We start from the raw sequence: 17971 nt of genomic DNA, 5'->3' as shown, positions 1-17971 counted from the left end.
CGTTGTTTTCCTGGGCTTTTAAACCTCTCGGATCGGGTCCAAACTTACTTACTTCCTACTCTACCAGCCCAGGGGGGAGGTGGGGGGGGGAAACCCCTCCTTAAAAAAAGCCGGATCAGTGTCTCGCCTTCCAAGGGCAAGAAAGTGAGGCGGGCAGGCGACTTAGCCCAGGGTCAGGTTGAAAAAGAGAAAAAATATTTTTTGTAAAAACAAAACCCACACAGAGGCAAGGAAAGAAAGAATCATCGTCGGCAGCTTCACAGTTGTAAAAGTGTGCCTTTTGCTATCGAATAAAGTCTTTAATAAGAAACAAGACAGTGAAGGTAATATTTTTGGCAGGACGTTTGAACCGAGATTTTTAAGGGCAGGTTGGCCGCTTTGCAGGCTGCCTTCAGGGCCGGCACCATTAAGCTCATGGACAAAGGGCCTCTTCAGGCCCAGAGAAAGTTGGAAAATCCTTTGTCGCCGTAGAATTCTCCCTGAGTCTTGGTTACCCATGAAGGTGTCTCTCCAGCAGCCAGCGGAGCGTATTAGCCGATTCGGACAGTGAGGAGGTTGGGGAGGACCCTGGGCCAGTCCTGGAGTCTGGGGAAGGTTCTGATGAGGGCTCTGGGTCAGAGGCAGGGAGGGGGCCACAGTTATAGGTCAATTATCAGCTGCCTTCAGAATCAGACATCAGTGAGGCAGATGAACAGCTGGAGCCTGTTCCCAGTGTGCGCATGCGCAGAGTTGCCAGATGAAGGGAACAGCTAAAGAACTTGGGAGGAAGGCCAGAGGTGAATGAATGAATGGCCCCTCCCAGAGGACATAAAAAAGGAGCGAAAGGGGAGTGGAGTTTGCAGGAGACCATTAGTTCGCTTCATTTGTTCGTGGCTCTCCCAGACTCCTGGCCAAGTTCTGCAGAGATCGGCCTGGCAGCTCTCCAAGCCAGAGAAGGTCTGTGACCATAAATCCTCCCTTGAAAGACTTTGCTGGATGGGAATGAGCAGAATTCACAGTCAATTAATAAAAGGGGTTTTTGTCGGTACAAGGAGTTTGTTTCACGCTCTTGGGAAGCCTCCGTCAGAACACTCTACAGGATGAGCTTCTCTTTGTGCCAGTTCAGAAAGACGTAGAGATATCTGCCCGTTTACCCCTTCCAAGTGTTTTTCCATTTGGCTGCAGTTGGCCAGGGAACCAAGAGGCTGCCGTTGAGAACTGGAGGGCCTGGCTGGAAATTGGCTGGTGATTGCAATTCCCCTTATTCTGTGTTGGCTGAGGTTGCTGGGCGTTGGAGTCCAGCCACACACTGCCCATTCAGGTTTTGATTGTAGCTCGAGAGGAAGCCTGCCTTCGCTCTTGTTTCTGTTATTCTAGGCCTTGAGGGAGCCAAAGATCGTGATCTCCCAGGTCTTTTGTTAACTTTTAGGAGTTCTGGATATGGAGAGCCAATTGTTTAGACAAAAGTGTGGGGGGGGGACACCCAACTACCACCACCCTGTTTTTTTGCTAACATTGGGGGGCTAGAGCTTAACCCTCTTCCATACAATGCTTTAAAAAAACAAATTCTTGTGGAGCAGTCTGAATGTCTCTGGTCCGAAGGTGGTTAGGACAGAAAAATTACAGCTCCCCTTCTGGGTTTTAATGCACAGATGCTCTTCCATCTTGGGCAAAGAGTCTTGGTTCGACTGACTTGGGTTTTATTCTTCTTTTTCATCTTCCCCGGGTTTTTTGTGTATAAAAAATCCAACCTGGGGTTGGGATGAAGAAGGAAGCAGAAAAAAGAGGTTATTAGATTGCAGAGAATTGGAGGTTTTTCAATCTTTCAGTTCTGAAATTTCAGAATCCAGCTGCAACGCCATTTTAAGCTTTGTTTCCCACTTTTCAGTGGGAAAATGTTCGTGAATTATATCGGCTAAGAAAAGTTTTTATTCCCACCCACCCTTAGAATTAAGAGTGAGGAATGGCATTTCCCCCACATTCTCTCAAATTTAGACTCTTAATTTTTCACAACCTGTGGTAAATTAAGTGCAAAATTAACACAGGTAGTCCTCTACTTACAACCATTCATTTAATCACCCATTCAAAGTTACAACAGCGCTGGGAAAAAAGTGACTTAGGACCAATTTTCACACTTAACGGGCATTGCAGCATCCCTGTGATCACACAATCAAAATTCAGACGCTTGGCCATTGACTCGTATTTATGACGGTTGCAGTATCTTGCTGATCACTTTTGGTGACTTTTCTGAGAAGTCAATGGGGATGCCAGATTAACTTAACAACCGTGTCAATAGCATAATCACTACAGTGATTGGCTTAACAACTGTGGCAAGAAAGGCGAAATTCATTTAAGAAATGTCTCAACAGAAATTTTGGCCTCCATTAGTTCCAAGGTTGATTCTCTCCTTGATTAGTTTCCACCCATTGCTTCTTGTCCTCCCCTCGGCTGCTTTGGAGAATAGCTTGACTCCCTCTTCTTTGGGGCAGCCCCTGAGATATTGGAAGACTGCTATCATGTCTCCCCTGGTCCTTCTCTTCATTAAACTAGACATACCCAGTTCCTGCAACCGTTCTTCATACGTTTTAGCCTCCAGTCCCCTAGTCCTCTTTGTTGCTCTTCTCTGCACTCTTTCCAGAGTCTCCAAATCTTTTTTACATCCTGGCGACCAAAACTGAATGCTGTATTCCAAGTGTGGCCTTACCAAGGCCTTATAAAGCGGTATTAACATTTCACGTGATCTTGATTCTATCCCTGTTAATGCAGCTTAGAACTGTGTTGGCTTTTTTGGCAGCTGCTGCACACGGCTGGCTCATATTTAAATGTTTGCCCACTAGGACTCCAAGATCCCTCTTACAGTTACTACTATTGAGCAAGGTACCACCTATACTGTACCTGTGCATTTCGCTTTTCTTGGCTAAATGTAGAACCTTACTTTCCCTGCTAGCTAAGCTCAGCGGAAGAAGCTTGATTCCTTAACGACTGCTTGATTCCTTTCAACTGATTCCTGCTTTGTATTATATGTGGTGGACATGTCAAAAGGCAAAAACAAATATTGGACAAAAATGCACACCTGGTTGGAAAAAAAACGATAAAACAATATATAGATCTGAAACCTGAATTATTTTTTTGCTGAGCATACTACCGGAAAAATACGATAAGAGGGAAAATATATTTGATTTTACATGTACCAACTGCAGCTGACAGGTGCCTGTCCGTGTGGATCCCATCAGATTCTTACCTTCCATAAGAAAAGGATGACCACGGTGAGCAGCAGGAGACCACCAAGGATGCTGCCAATCAGAATCCAGAGGGAAAGAGGGACCAGTTTGGACTGGATTATCTCTAAAACAACCTGCAGGGAAATCAAACTCGTGAAAAGGCAGTGATTCTGAAGACTTTAGCAATAGCACTTAAGAGTTATATATCGCTTCACGGTGCTTTCCAGCCCTCTCTAGGCAGTTTAGAGGGTCAGCCTCTTACCCCGAACATTCTGGGTCCTCATTTTACTGACTTTGGAAGGATGGAAGGCTGAGTGAACTTTGAGCCAGTCAGGATCGAACTGCTGGCAGTGGATAGAGTCAGCCTGCAATACTGCATTCTAACAGGAAGGAAGGAAGGAAGGGAAAGGAAAGGAAAGGAAAGAGAAAAGGAAAGGAAAGGAAAGGAAAGAAGGAAAGGAAAGGAAGGAAGGAAAAATAGCAATACCACTTAAATAGCATTTAGACTTATATACCACTTCACAGAGCATTACAACCCTCTAAGCAGTTTACGGAGTCAGCCTCTTGCCCACAACTATCTGGGTCCTCATTTTACTGACTTTGGAAGGATGGAAGGCTGAGTCAACCGTCAGCCAGTCAGAATCAAACTGCTGGCAATGGGCAGAGTCAGGCTGCAATACTGCATTCTAACAGGAAGGAAGGAAGGAAGGATGGAAGGAAGGATGGAAGGAAGGAAGGAAGGAAGGAAGGAAGGAAGGAAGGAAGGAAGGAAGGAAGGAAAAATAGCAATACCACTTAAATAGCACTTAGATTTATATACCACTTCACAGTGCTTTCCAGCCCTCTCTAAGCCGTTTACAGAGTCAGCCTCTTGCCCCCAACAATCTGGGTCCTCATTTGCCAACCTCGTAAGAACAGAAGGCTGAGTCAATCTTGAGTCCGTCAGGATCAAACTCCTAGCAATTGGCTGCAATAATGCATTCTAACCACTGTTCCGGCGGGCAGGCAGGCAGGAAGACAGCAATAGCACTTAGACTTATATGCCACTTCACAGTGCATTACAGCCCTCTCTAAGCGGTTTACACAAATCAGCCAGGTGTTGGGATCAGCCAGGTGTTGGGACCAGGTGAGGGGGAGGAATCAAGTGGGAAGGTAACCTCGAGTCCTTGTGCAGCCACAAGAGATATAAGCCTGGCCCACAGACACATAGACACACACACCCCATCTGTTGGTTTCGAAGGGAAGCTAAGACTACGATAAAAGTTGTCAATTTGAACCTTCCACATGGTTGATCTGTGTCAGTCTCGTTTCTTACCTGTCGCTGGTGGGCAGCTTTTAGTAGAAGAAACAGATTGTCTTCTTCTTGAACATTCAGGGTAATGCTACTGATTATCTTCACTGTCTTGAATTTAGCCTAGATCCACAAAATGAAGTGTGATGAGGGTCCCAGAAAATTAAGAGAACATCCTTATAGCAATAGCACTTAGAGTTATATACTGCTTCACTGTTCTGACCGAGGCTTCCCAAGAGCATGAAGCAGGCTCATCGTCCCGATAAAACCTCTTTAATTTAGGTGAAAGAGAATTCGTCTCCAGCAAAGTCCCGGCCAAGAGTCTTTCAAGAGATTTCACAACTACAGACCTTTATCAGGCTTGGAGAGCTGCCAGGCCGATATCTTCCAAACTCCACGCTGTAGCAGCAATTCCTTGGCAAGAAGTCAGGAACAGATCTTCACCCGAATGAATTGATCTCCTGCAAACTCCACTCCCCTTTCACTCCTCTTTATTCACTATGGGAGGGGCCATTCACCGTCTGCCTGTGGCCTTACTCCCGAGTTGGCCCTTGTTCCTTGACTGTTCCCTTCCTCTGGCAGCTCTGCGCATGCGCACACTGGGAACAGGCTCCAGCTGTTCCTCTGCTTCACTGATGTCTGACTCCGAAGGCAGCTGATAACTGTCAGACGGCCCTGGCCCCCTCTCTGCCTCCGACACAGAGCCCTCCTCAGAGCGTTTCCCAGACTCCAGGACCGGCCCAGGTTCCTCCCCAACCCTCCTCACTCTCTGACTCTGTTGCTACCTCTGCTGGCCATTGGCAGGCCACAACATTCAGGGAGGGCGAAAAATGGGCTTACTGGAAGTTCTGGGAGTCTGGAAATGGGTTCGTTTCCAGCTTCTGGAACCCGGGGGAGGCTGTTTTTGCCCTCCCGGAGGCTTGAGAAAAGCCCCTGGAGCCTGGGGAGGGGGGAAACGCTCCTCCCCCACTGTGGGTAGGCCATTGCGACGCCCACCTAGCAACCGGGCAGAGCGCCAATTGCTAAAGTTTTTCAATTCCATCTGTGGTATGAAAACCATAGTTGCTGCAAAGCTTCATGCTAGGCCTGCAGCCATCTTTTCTTTTGGGTCTTGGGCCTGCCACACTTTCTATTATTCTACTATGCCTTTTCTATGGTGGGAAAATGGGAGGGGGGAATTGTACAGAGTTAGATGACATGTAGCCATAACAACATTCTTTCTAGAAACCCAAGGTCATCCTTTGTCTTTGCACCTCTGCACCTGACCGGAACTGGATGGGTGAAATCTGTCTTCATGGCAGTGGGAGATGGGATCATGGGATGGACTTGTGGGTGTGGGGGGGCAAGATCTTGAACTTTCGACTGGGTGGGGAAAACCGGGCAGCTTTCAGATTCGGGTTTCCCCAGATGTGCCAACATGGCTCTCTTAAATAAATTGGAACTTGGAGCAATACTTTGCCTTGGACTCTGATTTAATTTTGGGTGCTATTTGGAGCCTGGAGACTTCAGTAGCTTCACAGGCTGTGCTAATAAAGCCACGGATGGTCGAGATCGAAGAGAAGATTCCTTGCTTCACACACACACACACACACACACACACACACACACACACGAACCCAAACGCATACAGCGCAGGAGGCACCGCAGCTGCACTCACCTTCCGGAAAAACTCGTTCCGGACAGCTCTGAGCAGGTGGATGGTGACTTCGGAGCTCCTCTCGAGGCGTTTCAGCTGGCAGGCTACCACCTGGCAGCCGGCGTTGGTACAATTCTGCAGGGGAGAAAAAGCACCGGGGCTTTTAACCCAGAATCTACTTGAAGAAAAGGTGATGGCTGGGCTCATAGAACATGCTATGCCCAAAGAGAAGCAAACGGATCCCCTCTTAGGGATGGTTTTATTCATCTAAGAGAGTGGTTGCCAAGTTTGGCAACCACTGATCTAAGAGGCTCTTTATTATGAAGGCTGGATTCCCACAACATGCCAAAGGAGAAAGAAGGGTAGGGCAGCCTGATTTGGCTTGAATGCTACTACTCTGGGTCACTTCCAACTCCGAAGGCAGCTGATATCTGTCAGACGGCCCTGGCTCCCTCTCTGCCTCCGACACAGAGCCCTCACCAGGCTCCAGGACTGGCCCATATTCCTCCCCAGCCTCCTCACTGTCACATCTGTCACAAGTCACTCTCACAAGAGTGCAGAGAAGAGCAACAAAGAGGATTAGGGGACTGGAGGCTGAAACATATGAGGAACGGTTGCAGGAACTGGGTATGTCTAGTTTAATGAAAAGAAGGGCTAGGGGAGACATGATAGCAGTTTTCCAATATCTCAGGGGTTGCCACAAAGAAGAGGGAGTCAAGCTATTCTCCAAAGCACCTGAGGGCAGAACAAGAAGCAATGGGTGGAAACTAATCAAGGAGGGAAGCAACTTAGAACTGAGGAGAAATTTCCTGACAGTTAGAACAATTAATCAGTGGAACAGAAGTTGTGAATGCCCCAACACTGGAAGTCTTTAAGAAGATGTTGGATAGCCATTTGTCTGAAATGGTATAGGGTTTCCTGCCCAGGCAGGAGGTTGGACTAGAAGACCTCTAAGGTCCCTTCCAACTGTTATTCTATACGAAATAAATAAATATTTATTTAGTTGCAGGAACTGGATATGTCTAGTTTAATGAAAAGAAGGACCAGGGGAGACATGATAGCAGTATTCCAATGTCTCAGGGGCTGCCCCAAAGAAGAGGGAGTCAAGTTATTCTCCAAAGCACCTGAGGGCAGGACAAGAAGCAATGGGTGGAAACTAATCAAGGAGAGAAGCAACTTAAAACTAAGGAGAAACTTCCTGACAGTGAGAACAATTAATCAGTGGAACAGAAGCTGCCTCCAGAAGTTGTGAATGCCCCAACACTGGAAGTCTTTAAGAAGATGTTGGATAGCCATTTGTCTGAAACGGTATAGGGTTTCCTGCCTAGGCAGGGGGTTGGACTAGAAGACCTCCAAGGTCCCTTCCAACTCTGCTGTCGTATTACATGTATTACATCTTAATCACAGAACCAAACATGTGGACTTACCACTCTGTCTGTGTGCTCCAATTCTTCGGGATGCAGTGGAATCACACTATTAGCTGCTCCGAATTCGGTGCGATTCGGCAAGCTGCAGGTCATCTTAGTGTTAAAAGAATAAAGCATCAAATTGCTGCTTGGATTGCAGTCTCCACCCCCACCCCACCCCGGCAAATTGAATGTGGGCTATTTTTTCTGATGTTTTTTTATGCACCCAAAACGCCCTCTCTCAGCGAATTGGTAGTAAACTGGCTAGGAACCCACCACTGATGCAGAGCCCTCTCTGTGGGCATGCATGCCGTTTTGCCAGCTGCACTTCTGGTTTCCGGCACTGGCCTGGAAAACGGCCCCAAACAGGCTGTTTTTGGGGGGCGGTTTTGGCCATTTATTGTGTCTAAAAAACTGTTTTTTGCCCATTTTTCAGGCTATATTTTTTTTGGCCCATTCCAGACCATTTCCAGGCTGTTTTGAGGCTGTATTCAGGCAGTTTTGGCTCAAAAAATGGCCTGGTTTTTTTGGCCATTATTGTGCTGTTTTTCGGTGCTCTGGTGCCTTTCTAGAAGCCCAAGGTCATCTTTTGTCTCTGCACCTCTGCACTTGACTGGAACCAGCTGGGTGGAGATGCCAGCGTGGGCGAAGAAGATTGAACCATGTGATGGATTTATGGGTGTGGGGATAGGATCATGAACTTTCAACTGGGTGGAATCCTAGGAAGCTTTTAGATTTGGGATTCCACAGTTTTGTTGCCAACATGTCTTATTGAATTGGAACTTTAAGGATAGCTCTGCCTTGGACTCTAATTTAATTCTGCATGATATTTGGAAGGCTGATACCTTGGTGACGGAGTTGCGGCTTATCTAGGAAGAGATCTGGTGGGCCGTGGGAACTAACTCATCACTGAAGCCACTTACATTGTCTGCAATAATGCGTGTCACCCAGAGGAATTCCCTCCCTTGATAGCCGGTGGCGGGAAATGCCATCAGGAGCGAAAGATTAGACACCGCGTAACAGGCAAGGTTTTGTATCTGCAAGGACGAGAAAATCAAAAATTGGGAACGTTTTTAAAAATGGGGATGTGAAAATTCTGGGTTTCCCCCCCCCCCCCTATTTTAATTTCTCCTTTGGGACAAGGTGGATGAAATCTTCAAATGGTGCACAGAGAAAGCGCTTGATGTACAGGTAGCTTTCGACCTTTGGCCACAATAGAGCCCCAAATTTCCGTCGCTAAGTGAGACGCTTCTTCAGTGAGCTTTGCTCCTTGGGCCGTGGAAAGAGTTGGCCATGATAAATTCGCCATGGAGAGAGTTGACTGCAGTGAGTTGAAAGGGGCAGCGCCTGTGTCCAAGGCGCCAGTGCTGGATCCTGGCCTCCTCCCAGCTCACCCCCACTCAGCCAGAGGCCCTGAACCAAAGTTGTCCCTTCCTCCTCCTTTTCCATGTCTTTACTTTGATGGTTGTCCGAAATTCTGGGCTCATGTCGCTGGGAAATGTCCCCACAGGATGTACTTCATATCGGTTCAAGGTAGACTCACTAAAACGAAAGAAAAAATAGAAGGACCTAAATCGGAGTCATGGTTTGAGTCTGAAGTTCACAGTACGGTCCCCATTTTCATTCATTTCTTTCATTCATTCATTTATTGAATTTCTAAGCCTTGCCCAATCCCGAAGGACTCCGGGTGGCTTACAGAAATGAAAAATATTAAAAAAGAATTAAAACAATAAGACACAACAAAATGAAAAAGAAGCACAACATGCACCCAATCAAAGGGAGGGGGGCTGGACCTCAATCAAGAGGTCAACAGCCCCAGGCCTGCCGGAAAAGCCAAGTTTTAATAGCTTTACGGAAGGCCATGAGAGTGGGAAGGGCCCGGATCTCTCGGGGTAGCTCGTTCCATAGGGCCGGAGCAGCAACAGAGAAGGCCCTACTCCGAGGCGCTGCCAGCCGGCATTGTCCCGCTGAAGGCACCCGGAGAAGGCCCATCCTGTGCGATCTTATTGGTCTTAGGGAGGTATGCGGCAGAAGACGGTCTCGCAGGTATCCGGGTCCTAGGCCATGTAGGGCTTTAAAGATGATAACCAGCACCTTGAATCGTGCTCGGAGACCAATGGGAAGCCAGTGCAGCTCGCGGAGGATAGGTGTCCTCCCCTTACAATCACAGCAGAGCCCAAAATTGACATGGGAAGGGACACATTTGTGAAGTGAGTCTTGCTCCATCTTACCACCTTTCTTGGCTCAGGTGTTAAGACCTTGCCACCGCACTTCTTAAAGTTAGTATCATGGTTGTTACTGGCTTCCCCGGTGTCATAAGGTCACAAAAAGTGAGCCCATGAGCCCAGGGCTCTGCAATCGTCATAAACACGAGTCGGTTGCCAAGCTTTTGAAATTTTTTTCTCTCCTTTTTATTCATAAAGTATTCATGCAAGTCAAGCTGCCTATGCGCGCACACCAGGGGTGGCTTCCTGCCAGTTCTAACCTCTTCTATAGAAAAGATTCCACAAATCTACGGTGCCGTTTAGAACCGGTTCCAGCTCCCTCCCCCCGCCCGTCTGCACATCATCAAGATGAAGAGCGAGAGGAGGAATTCTGGGAGTTGAAGTCCACAAGTCTTAAAGCTTTCAAGTTTGAACACCCTTGGGGGGGTTTCTTTTCTAAAGGGTTAGGGGTGCGAGGGTCTTGTAACTTGATAGCTTTAAGACTTGCACACTTCAGTGCCAGAGTTCCTGAGCCAACATGACTGGAGGAGGAATTCTGGGAGTTGAAGTCCACAAGTCTTAAGGCTTTCAAGTTTGAACACCTCTGGTTTTTTTTTCTAAAGAGTTAGGGGTGCGAGGGTCTTGTAACTTGACAGCTTTAAGACTTGCGTGCTTCAAATGCCAGAGTTTCTGAGCCAACATTTTGGTTGCTAAGCAAGAACGTTGTTAAGTGAGTTTCACCACATTTTACAAGTTGGCCACTCCCACCGGGTCACATGGCTGGCAAGTCACTCCCACAAAGCAGGCTACAGCTACAGAAGAGGTTCTAAAAAAATTGAAACCCACCACTGGCGCACACTGACCCACTGCTCTGTTGTGGCCCACCGGCAGCCAGCTAGAGCTAGCAGCAGAGTCCGACAGTATTGAGGTTGGGGAGGAACATGGGCTAGAGGGTTGCGAAAAGGTCAGACAAGGGCTTTGCATTGGAGGCAGAGAGGAAGTTAGACAGCAGGGAGGCAGAAGAACAGCTGAAACTTCCGAAGGCAACTTCTGTTCCATGGGTTGATTGTTCTCAGAAAATTCCTCCTCCTTTCCAGGTTGAATCTCTCCTTGGTCAGTTTCCATCCATTATTCCTTGTCTGGCCTTTGGGCACCCTGTTTGTTTGTTTGTTTGTTTGTTTATTAGTATTTATAGGCCGCCCTTTTCCCTGAGGGGACTCAGGGCGGCTTACATAAAATAAGGAAGGGAGGGTACAGACAATAGACGCAAACAATACATAGAAGTAAAATAATAAGCAACATTCATTCATCATTCGGGTGGGGACAAATTATCTTTATCCCCAGGCCTGACGGGCTAGTCAGGTCTTAAGGGCTGTGCGGAAGGTCTGGACGGTGGTGAGGGTACGAATCTCCATGGGGAGATCGTTCCAAAGGGTCGGAGCTACTACTGAAAAGGCTCTCCTCCGTGTAGTTGCCAGTCGGCACTGACTGGCGGATGGAACTCGGAGGAGGCCTAATCTATGCGATCTAATTGGTCGCAGGGAGGTGATTGGCAGGAGGCGGTCTCTCAAGTACGCAGATCCACTACCATGGAGGGCTTTATGAGTGACAAGTAGCACCTTGAAGCGCACCCGGAGATCAACAGGTAGCCAGCGCAGCTCGCGGAGGATAGGTGTTATGTGGGCGAACCGAGGTGCACCCACAATCACTCGCGCGGCCGCGTTCTGGACTAGCTGAAGTCACCGGATGCTCTTCAAGGGCAGCCCCATGTAGAGCACATTGCAGTATTCCAGCCTAGAGGTCACAAGGGCCCGAGTGACTGTTGTGAGGGCCTCCCGGTTCAGGTAGGGTCGCAACTGGCGCACCAGGCGAACCTGGGCAAATGCCCCCCTGGTCACAGCCGTCAAATGGTGGTCGAAAGTCAGCTGTGGATCCAGGAGGACTCCCAAGTTGCAAACCCTCTCTGAGGGGTATAAAGTTTGACCCCCCAGCCTGAGCGATGGAACACTGATCGAATTATTGGGAGGAAAGCACAACAGCCACTCGGTCTTCTCCGGGTTGAGTACAAGCTTGTTAGCCCTCATCCAGTCCATAACGGCCTCAAGATCCCGGTTCATCACGTCCACCGCTTCATTGAGTTGGCACGGGGCGGACAGATACAACTGAGTATCGTCCGCGTATTGATGGTATCTTATCCCGTGCCTCCGAATGATCTCACCCAGCGATTTCATGTAGATGTTAAATAGTAGGGGGGATAAGACCGAACCCTGCGGCACCCCATATGTTAGGGGCCTAGGGGTCGATCTCTGCCCCCCCCCCACTAACACCGACTGCGACCTGTCCGAGAGGTAGGAGGAGAACCACTGTAAAACAGTGCCTCCCACCCCCACCTCCCGCAGTCGTCGCAGAAGGATACCATGGTCGATGGTATCGAAAGCCGCCGAGAGGTCGAGGAGAACCAGGATGGAGGCATGGCCTCCATCTCTGGCTCTCCAGAGATCATCAGTCAATGCGACCAAAGCGGTTTCTGTGCTGTAGCTGGAGAGTAGCTTGACCCCCTCCTCTCTGGGGCAGCCCTTCAAATATCAGAAGATGCTCTCCTGTCACCCCTGGTCCTTCTCTTCCCTAGACCAGCCATGCCAAGTACTTAACAGATTAACAGAGTTAGAAAGGGAGCTTGTAGGTCATCTAGTCCAACCCTCCGCCCAAGCAGGAGACCCTACACCATTTCTGACAGAAGGCAGTCCAGTCTCTTCTTGAAAGCCTCCAGGGATGAAGCTCCCACAACTTCCAGGGGCAACTTCTGTTCCATGGGTTGATGGTTCTCACTGTCAGGAAATTCCTTCTTTGGAGAATACCTTGACCCCTTTCTCTCTGGGGCAGCCCTCAAATATTGGAAGATGCTCTCATGTCTCCGCTGGTCCTTCTCTTCCCTAGACTAGCCAGGCCCAGTTCCTGCAACCGTTCATCATATGTTTTAGCTTCCAGTCCCTTCATCATCCTGGTTGCTCTTCTCTACCCTCTTTTTCTAGAGTCTCAATGTCTTTTTATTTACTGTGGTGATCAGAACTGGATGCAGGACTCTAGTTGTGGCCTTACTAAGGCTTTATAGAGTGGTATTAGGACCTCCCTTGATCTTGATTGTATCCCTCTGTTAATGCAACTTAGGATTGTGTTGGCTTTTTTGGGACACACACACACACACACGGACTCACCTGGTCAGGAAGAGGTCAGGCTCATAAGAGACGAAGGAGGTGAGCTGGGCAATGTTGTCCGTCAGCGTTTGATTTAACTCACTGCTGTCACTACCCAGAAGAAAGGAAGAAAAAGGTCTTTTAATGGGTTGGTGGAAGCCCTTCTCAAGACAGGACAAATCAGGGTTTTCACAGTCAAAAGCCTCAAATGTTGAATTCCAGGTACAGGTAGTCCTCGACTTATGACCACAATTTGGGCCCAAGCGCCAAAGCAGAGAAAGCAAGGGAGGGGAAGTAAGAGTTAGAAGAGAGGGGAAGAAGGAGGAGGAGAGAGGAAGAGTGGGGGAAAGAGGGGGAGGAAGAAAAGAGGAAGGAGAGGAGGAAAGAAGGAGAAGAGAGGAGGAGTGGGGGAAAGAGAGTGGAAGAAGAAGAGGAAGGAGAGGAGGAAAGAAGAAAAGAAGGAGAGGAGGAAAGAAGAAGGAGAAGAGGGGAGGAGTGGGGGAAAGAGAGGGGAAGAAGAAAAGAGGAAGGAGAGAAGGAAAGAAGAAAAGCAGGAGAGGAGGAAAGGAGAAGAGAGGAGGAGTGGGGGAAAGAGAGGGGAAGAAGAAGAGGAAGGAGAGGAGGAAAGAAGAAAAGAAGGAGAGGAGGAAAGAAGAAGGAGAAGAGAGGAGGAGTGGGGGAAAGAGAGGGGAAGAAGAAGAGGAAGGAGGGGAGGAAAGAAGAAAAGAAGGAGAGGAGGAAAGAAGAAGGCAGAAAAGGGAGGTTGAAACTGTGTTTTCTATATTTGTAAGAAGATAGGGATAAATGTTAAGAGTTAATAGATAAATGTTAATAGTATTTACAACAATGTATATTTGGGAATGTATTTAAAAGGAAAAAATAAAAAACTTTATGCAAAACAAAAAAATTGGGCCCAAGCGATAAATTTGTCCAGTGAATTTTGCCCTGTTTTATGGCTTTTCTTGCCATATTTGTTAAGGGAATCACTGCAGTTATTAAGTGAGCCACCAGGTTGTTAAGTGAATCTGGTTTCCTCGTTGACTTTGCTTGTCAGAAGGTCGCAAAACGGGATGACGTGACCCTGGGACACTGCAAGGGGCATAAATGTGAGTCAGTTGTCAAGCATCCAAATGTAAACCATAAACGGTCATAAGTGAGAAAAACTGACCTAAGTCACTTTTTTTCAGTGCCTTTGTAACGGTCACTAAATGAACTGTTGTAAGTTGAGGACCACCTGTATTTCCCCTTTTGGACTAACTTATTTGATACTTCCCAACATTTTGCCACTGCAGTACTGCAGGCCACTTCAGCTGACTGTGATCTGCAGTTCAGCGGTTCAAATCTCACCGGTTCAAGGTCGACTCAGCCTTCCATCCTTCCGAGGTGGGTGAAATGAGGACCCAGACTGTGGGGGCAAGTTGCTGACTCAATTTGCTAAAAAATCTGTAAACTGCTTAGAGAGGGCTGAAAGCCCTATGAAGCGGTATATAAGTCTAATAAATAAATAAATAAAATAAATAAATCGTCTTCCTTAATCCCCCAGCCCCAGTTCTCACCTGCTGGCTGTCAGTTTCACCTGCACTTTGTTCAGGAGAGAGGAGCAGCTGAATTCGAACTCGAGGGCAAAGGCCACCTGCGAAGGAAAAGGAATAACAGAATAACAGAGTTGGAAGGAACCTTGGAGGTCTTCTAGTCCAACCCCCTGCTCAAGGAAGAGGCCCTATACAATTTGAGACAAATGGCTGTCCAATCTCTTCTTAAAAGCCTCCAGTGTTGGATCACCCACAGGTTCTGGTGGCAAGCCGTTCCACTGGTAATTGTTCTCACGCTTACGAAGTCCCTCCTTAATTCCAGGTTGCTTCTCTCCTTGATTAGTTTCCACCCATTGCTTCTTGTTCTGCCTTCAAGGGGTTTTGGAGAAGAGCTTGACTCTCTCTTCTTTGGGGCAGCCCCTCAAATATTGGAAGACAGCTATCATGTCACCCTAAGTGTTCTGACCCAGGCTTCCTTAACAAGCATGAAGCAGAGTCTTAGTCCCGGCAAAACCTGTTTTATTTACCCGACTGTGAGTTCCTTTCATTCCCAGTCCGCAAGGCTTGGCAAACAGTCTTTCCGAGGAATGTTTATCCACACGACCCTTATCTCGCTTGGAGAGCTGCCAGATAACTAGTTTCCAAACGCAGGGCAAGGCAACCCTTGGCACAGAGTCTCTTATAGTCACTAACAGAACTTTCTGCTCTTGAAACGACCGAAGGGACGGATTGTTTCCTGCAAAAGCCCCCTCCCAATTCGCTCCTCTTTTGTCTCCTCTGGGAGGGGCCAATCACCTCCAAGGTGTGGCTTTACTCCCAAGTCGACCCTGTTTTCTGAGCTGTTCTTGTCTTCTGGCTGCCCTGAGCATGCGCACACTGGGAACAGGCTCCAGCTGTTCCTCTGCCTTGCTGCTGTCTAGCTCCCACTCTGCCTCCGATGGAGAGCCCTCGTCGGAGCTTTCCTCAGCCCCCAGGACTGGCCCATGTTCCTCCCCAACCACCTCACTGTCCGACTCTGCTGCCAGCTCCACTGGCTGCTGGCACAACGCTTACACCTTGAGTTGCACAAGTGGTGGGTCAGTGTGCACCCACAAGCAGCTTGGCTTGCACGAGTGGCGGGCTGACATGCAAATGTGGGAGCAGCAGGCCGCCGCTTCCACAGCCCAGTTCCCCCCTCTCCCCCTCCCCGCCAGACCACCAAGCCGTAAAGGTTGGTGACCTCTGCTCCAACTGGCCTGTTTGCTCACCTTTGCCGAGGACCGGAAGACAGGATAACCCACGCTGCACATGCGGGCTTGAGCGGAAGAAACCGAGCACTCCATTTTCACGGGGTTCTCCCCCTGTGGGGGAAGGAAGAAAAGCTAGAATAAACTTGATTTGGGCATCTGGGGAAGTTTGGGACAGTGTTTCTTTTTATCGATTTTTATCTCGTTATTTTATAATGAGCAGTGGTGGTGCAGCGGTAAGAATGCAGCACTGCGGGCTAATTCTGCTGACTGCCAGCAGTTCGATCCTGACCGGTTTGACTTAGCCTTCCATCCTTCCAAGGTCAGTAAAATGAGGACCCAGATTATTGGAGTCAAGATGCTGACTTTGTAAACCACTTAGAGAAGGCTCTGATTCTGTCCTGTCCTATTGCCATGCTGGAGCAGTAGTTGCAATGCAGTATTGCAGGCTAAATCTGCTTTCTGCCAGCAGTTCGATTCTGACCGGCTCAAGGTTGACTCAGTCTTCCATCCTTCTGAGGTCAGTAAAATGAGGATCCAGATTGTTGGGGGCAAGAGGATTTCATTTATTAAATTTTCATTTATTAAATTTATAGGCCACCCAATCCCGGAGGACTTGGGCCGCTTACAATGAAAGAAGAAAAAAAGAAAAGCAAAATAAGTAAAAAAAATAGTTTAAAATACACAACACACATACGATCTAATCGGGGCTGGACCTTAACATTAAGTTCAACAGCCCCAGGCCTGCCGGAACAGCCAGGTTTTAACGGCTTTCCTGAAGGCCATGAGAGTGGGTAAGATCCGGACCTCTGGGGGTAGCTGATTCCACAGGGTCGGAGCAGCCACAGAGAAGGCTCTCCTCCGGGGGCCTGCCAGCCGACACTGTCCGGCTGATGGTATCCGAAGGTGGCCCACCCTGTGGGATCTTATCGGCCGTTGGGAGGTGTATGGTAGTAGGCGGTCACGCAGATTGACTTTGTAAACTGCTTAGAGTGAAAGTACAGTGAAGCGGTGTAAAAATCTAAGTATAATTGCTATTTATTTCTAATTTCCATGTTCCTGAAAATATATTCCCAAGCCAACTATCTGTAACTAGGTTCACACACCAAGTTAAACTTGAAGCCATGAAAGAAATACAACCTGCAGGGGAAACCCAACAATGTTAAGACTCTGTCAGAGTTTGCCAATTGCAGGGCTGAACCTGTTTCCAAACTTCAGCTGAAATCTTGCTTCTGCAGTAAATAATGAAATGCTCAAGGAATGGATAGAATAAATATAATATGGGATTTAATTTTAATGATGGAATGAACTAAATAGACCTGCTGGGACTTCAGTTATTAGAGGCCAATTCTTTGTTTTTGTAAGTAACCAAAGTCATTACTTTCAACAAATTTTGGAGCACTTTCAACCTCTTTAGAAAGTCCAAGGGATGATGGATAGATGATTTTTTAAATTGTTTTGATTTGCTTTTTCTTATCCCTGTCTTTTTTTTTAAAAGCATAGCAATTAAAGTATTGAAGCAGGCAAGAGACGATGGATGGATGATTTCTCTTTTTTGTCGTGGTTCTGATTTGCTTTTCCTTTTCCCTCTCTTGTCTTTTTTTTAGGTAGGTGTTGTGGCCCGGCAGGAGCCGTTGGAGCTGCCACCAGACTCCGACAGCGAGGGGCCTTATGAGTCGGCCCTGGAGGATGTGAAGGACCCTGGACAGGGTTCCGACTCCGAGCAGGGCGCAGAGAGACTGGTTGGCCACCAGGTGGCGCCTGAGCCTTGGATCAGTGGAGAGGAGACAAGGGAGAGTGATCCAGAAACCACCTGTGAGTTGTTCTGGGATGCACGCCGTCGAAGGGCTACTCGGCGTCAAGAACAACTACGTAATTACAGGAGGTAATTACGTTCAGCTGATACTCTTTAAGCTCCTCTCCAGATTATAAAAGAGACTGCTTGTGCCACGCCCTTCTTGCAGAAGTCAACGTTAGGGACTAACGAGAAACAAACTTGGCAGGCTGGATTGCTGCCAGAGTTTGTTTGCATTGCTGCCAAGGTTTGTGGGACTTGCTGCCAGAGTGCTTATCTCTTTGTTTATTTGGCTTTCAGCCAACGAGAGTCTGGACTGATTAAAAAACATTCTCATTTACGTTTGTCTCGGCTTTCGTTCCTGGACGGAGGAGGGGGGTCAGAATAGGTAGGTGGCATGATTAGAAGTCAGATAGGAAAGAAATAGAAAGTTGTTTAACAAACATTTAAAAGCTAGAATAAGTGATAGAAATAAGAGACGGGGGGG

The 17971-nt window shown here is 47.9% G+C and overlaps 1 protein-coding gene across 1 annotated transcript in view; it reads right to left on the bottom strand.

The window, feature by feature from the left end:
- Positions 1-1020: 1020 nt before the first annotated feature.
- The window catches only part of ITGA10 (integrin subunit alpha 10), a 48032-nt gene continuing 31081 nt past the window's right edge, over positions 1021-17971 (bottom strand). Inside the window, 10 exon segments of the mRNA XM_032234324.1 lie at positions 1021-1730; positions 3221-3334; positions 4516-4614; positions 6149-6262; positions 7555-7647; positions 8457-8570; positions 8991-9075; positions 12953-13042; positions 14488-14564; positions 15711-15803. Coding sequence (XP_032090215.1) covers positions 1680-1730; positions 3221-3334; positions 4516-4614; positions 6149-6262; positions 7555-7647; positions 8457-8570; positions 8991-9075; positions 12953-13042; positions 14488-14564; positions 15711-15803 — 930 coding nt within the window. The 3' untranslated portion in view covers positions 1021-1679.

This window comes from Thamnophis elegans, chromosome 17, assembly GCF_009769535.1.
Source record: "Thamnophis elegans isolate rThaEle1 chromosome 17, rThaEle1.pri, whole genome shotgun sequence".
In the NCBI taxonomy this organism is placed as follows: domain Eukaryota; kingdom Metazoa; phylum Chordata; class Lepidosauria; order Squamata; family Colubridae; genus Thamnophis; species Thamnophis elegans.
This window is presented reverse-complemented; position numbering and strand designations above follow the sequence as displayed.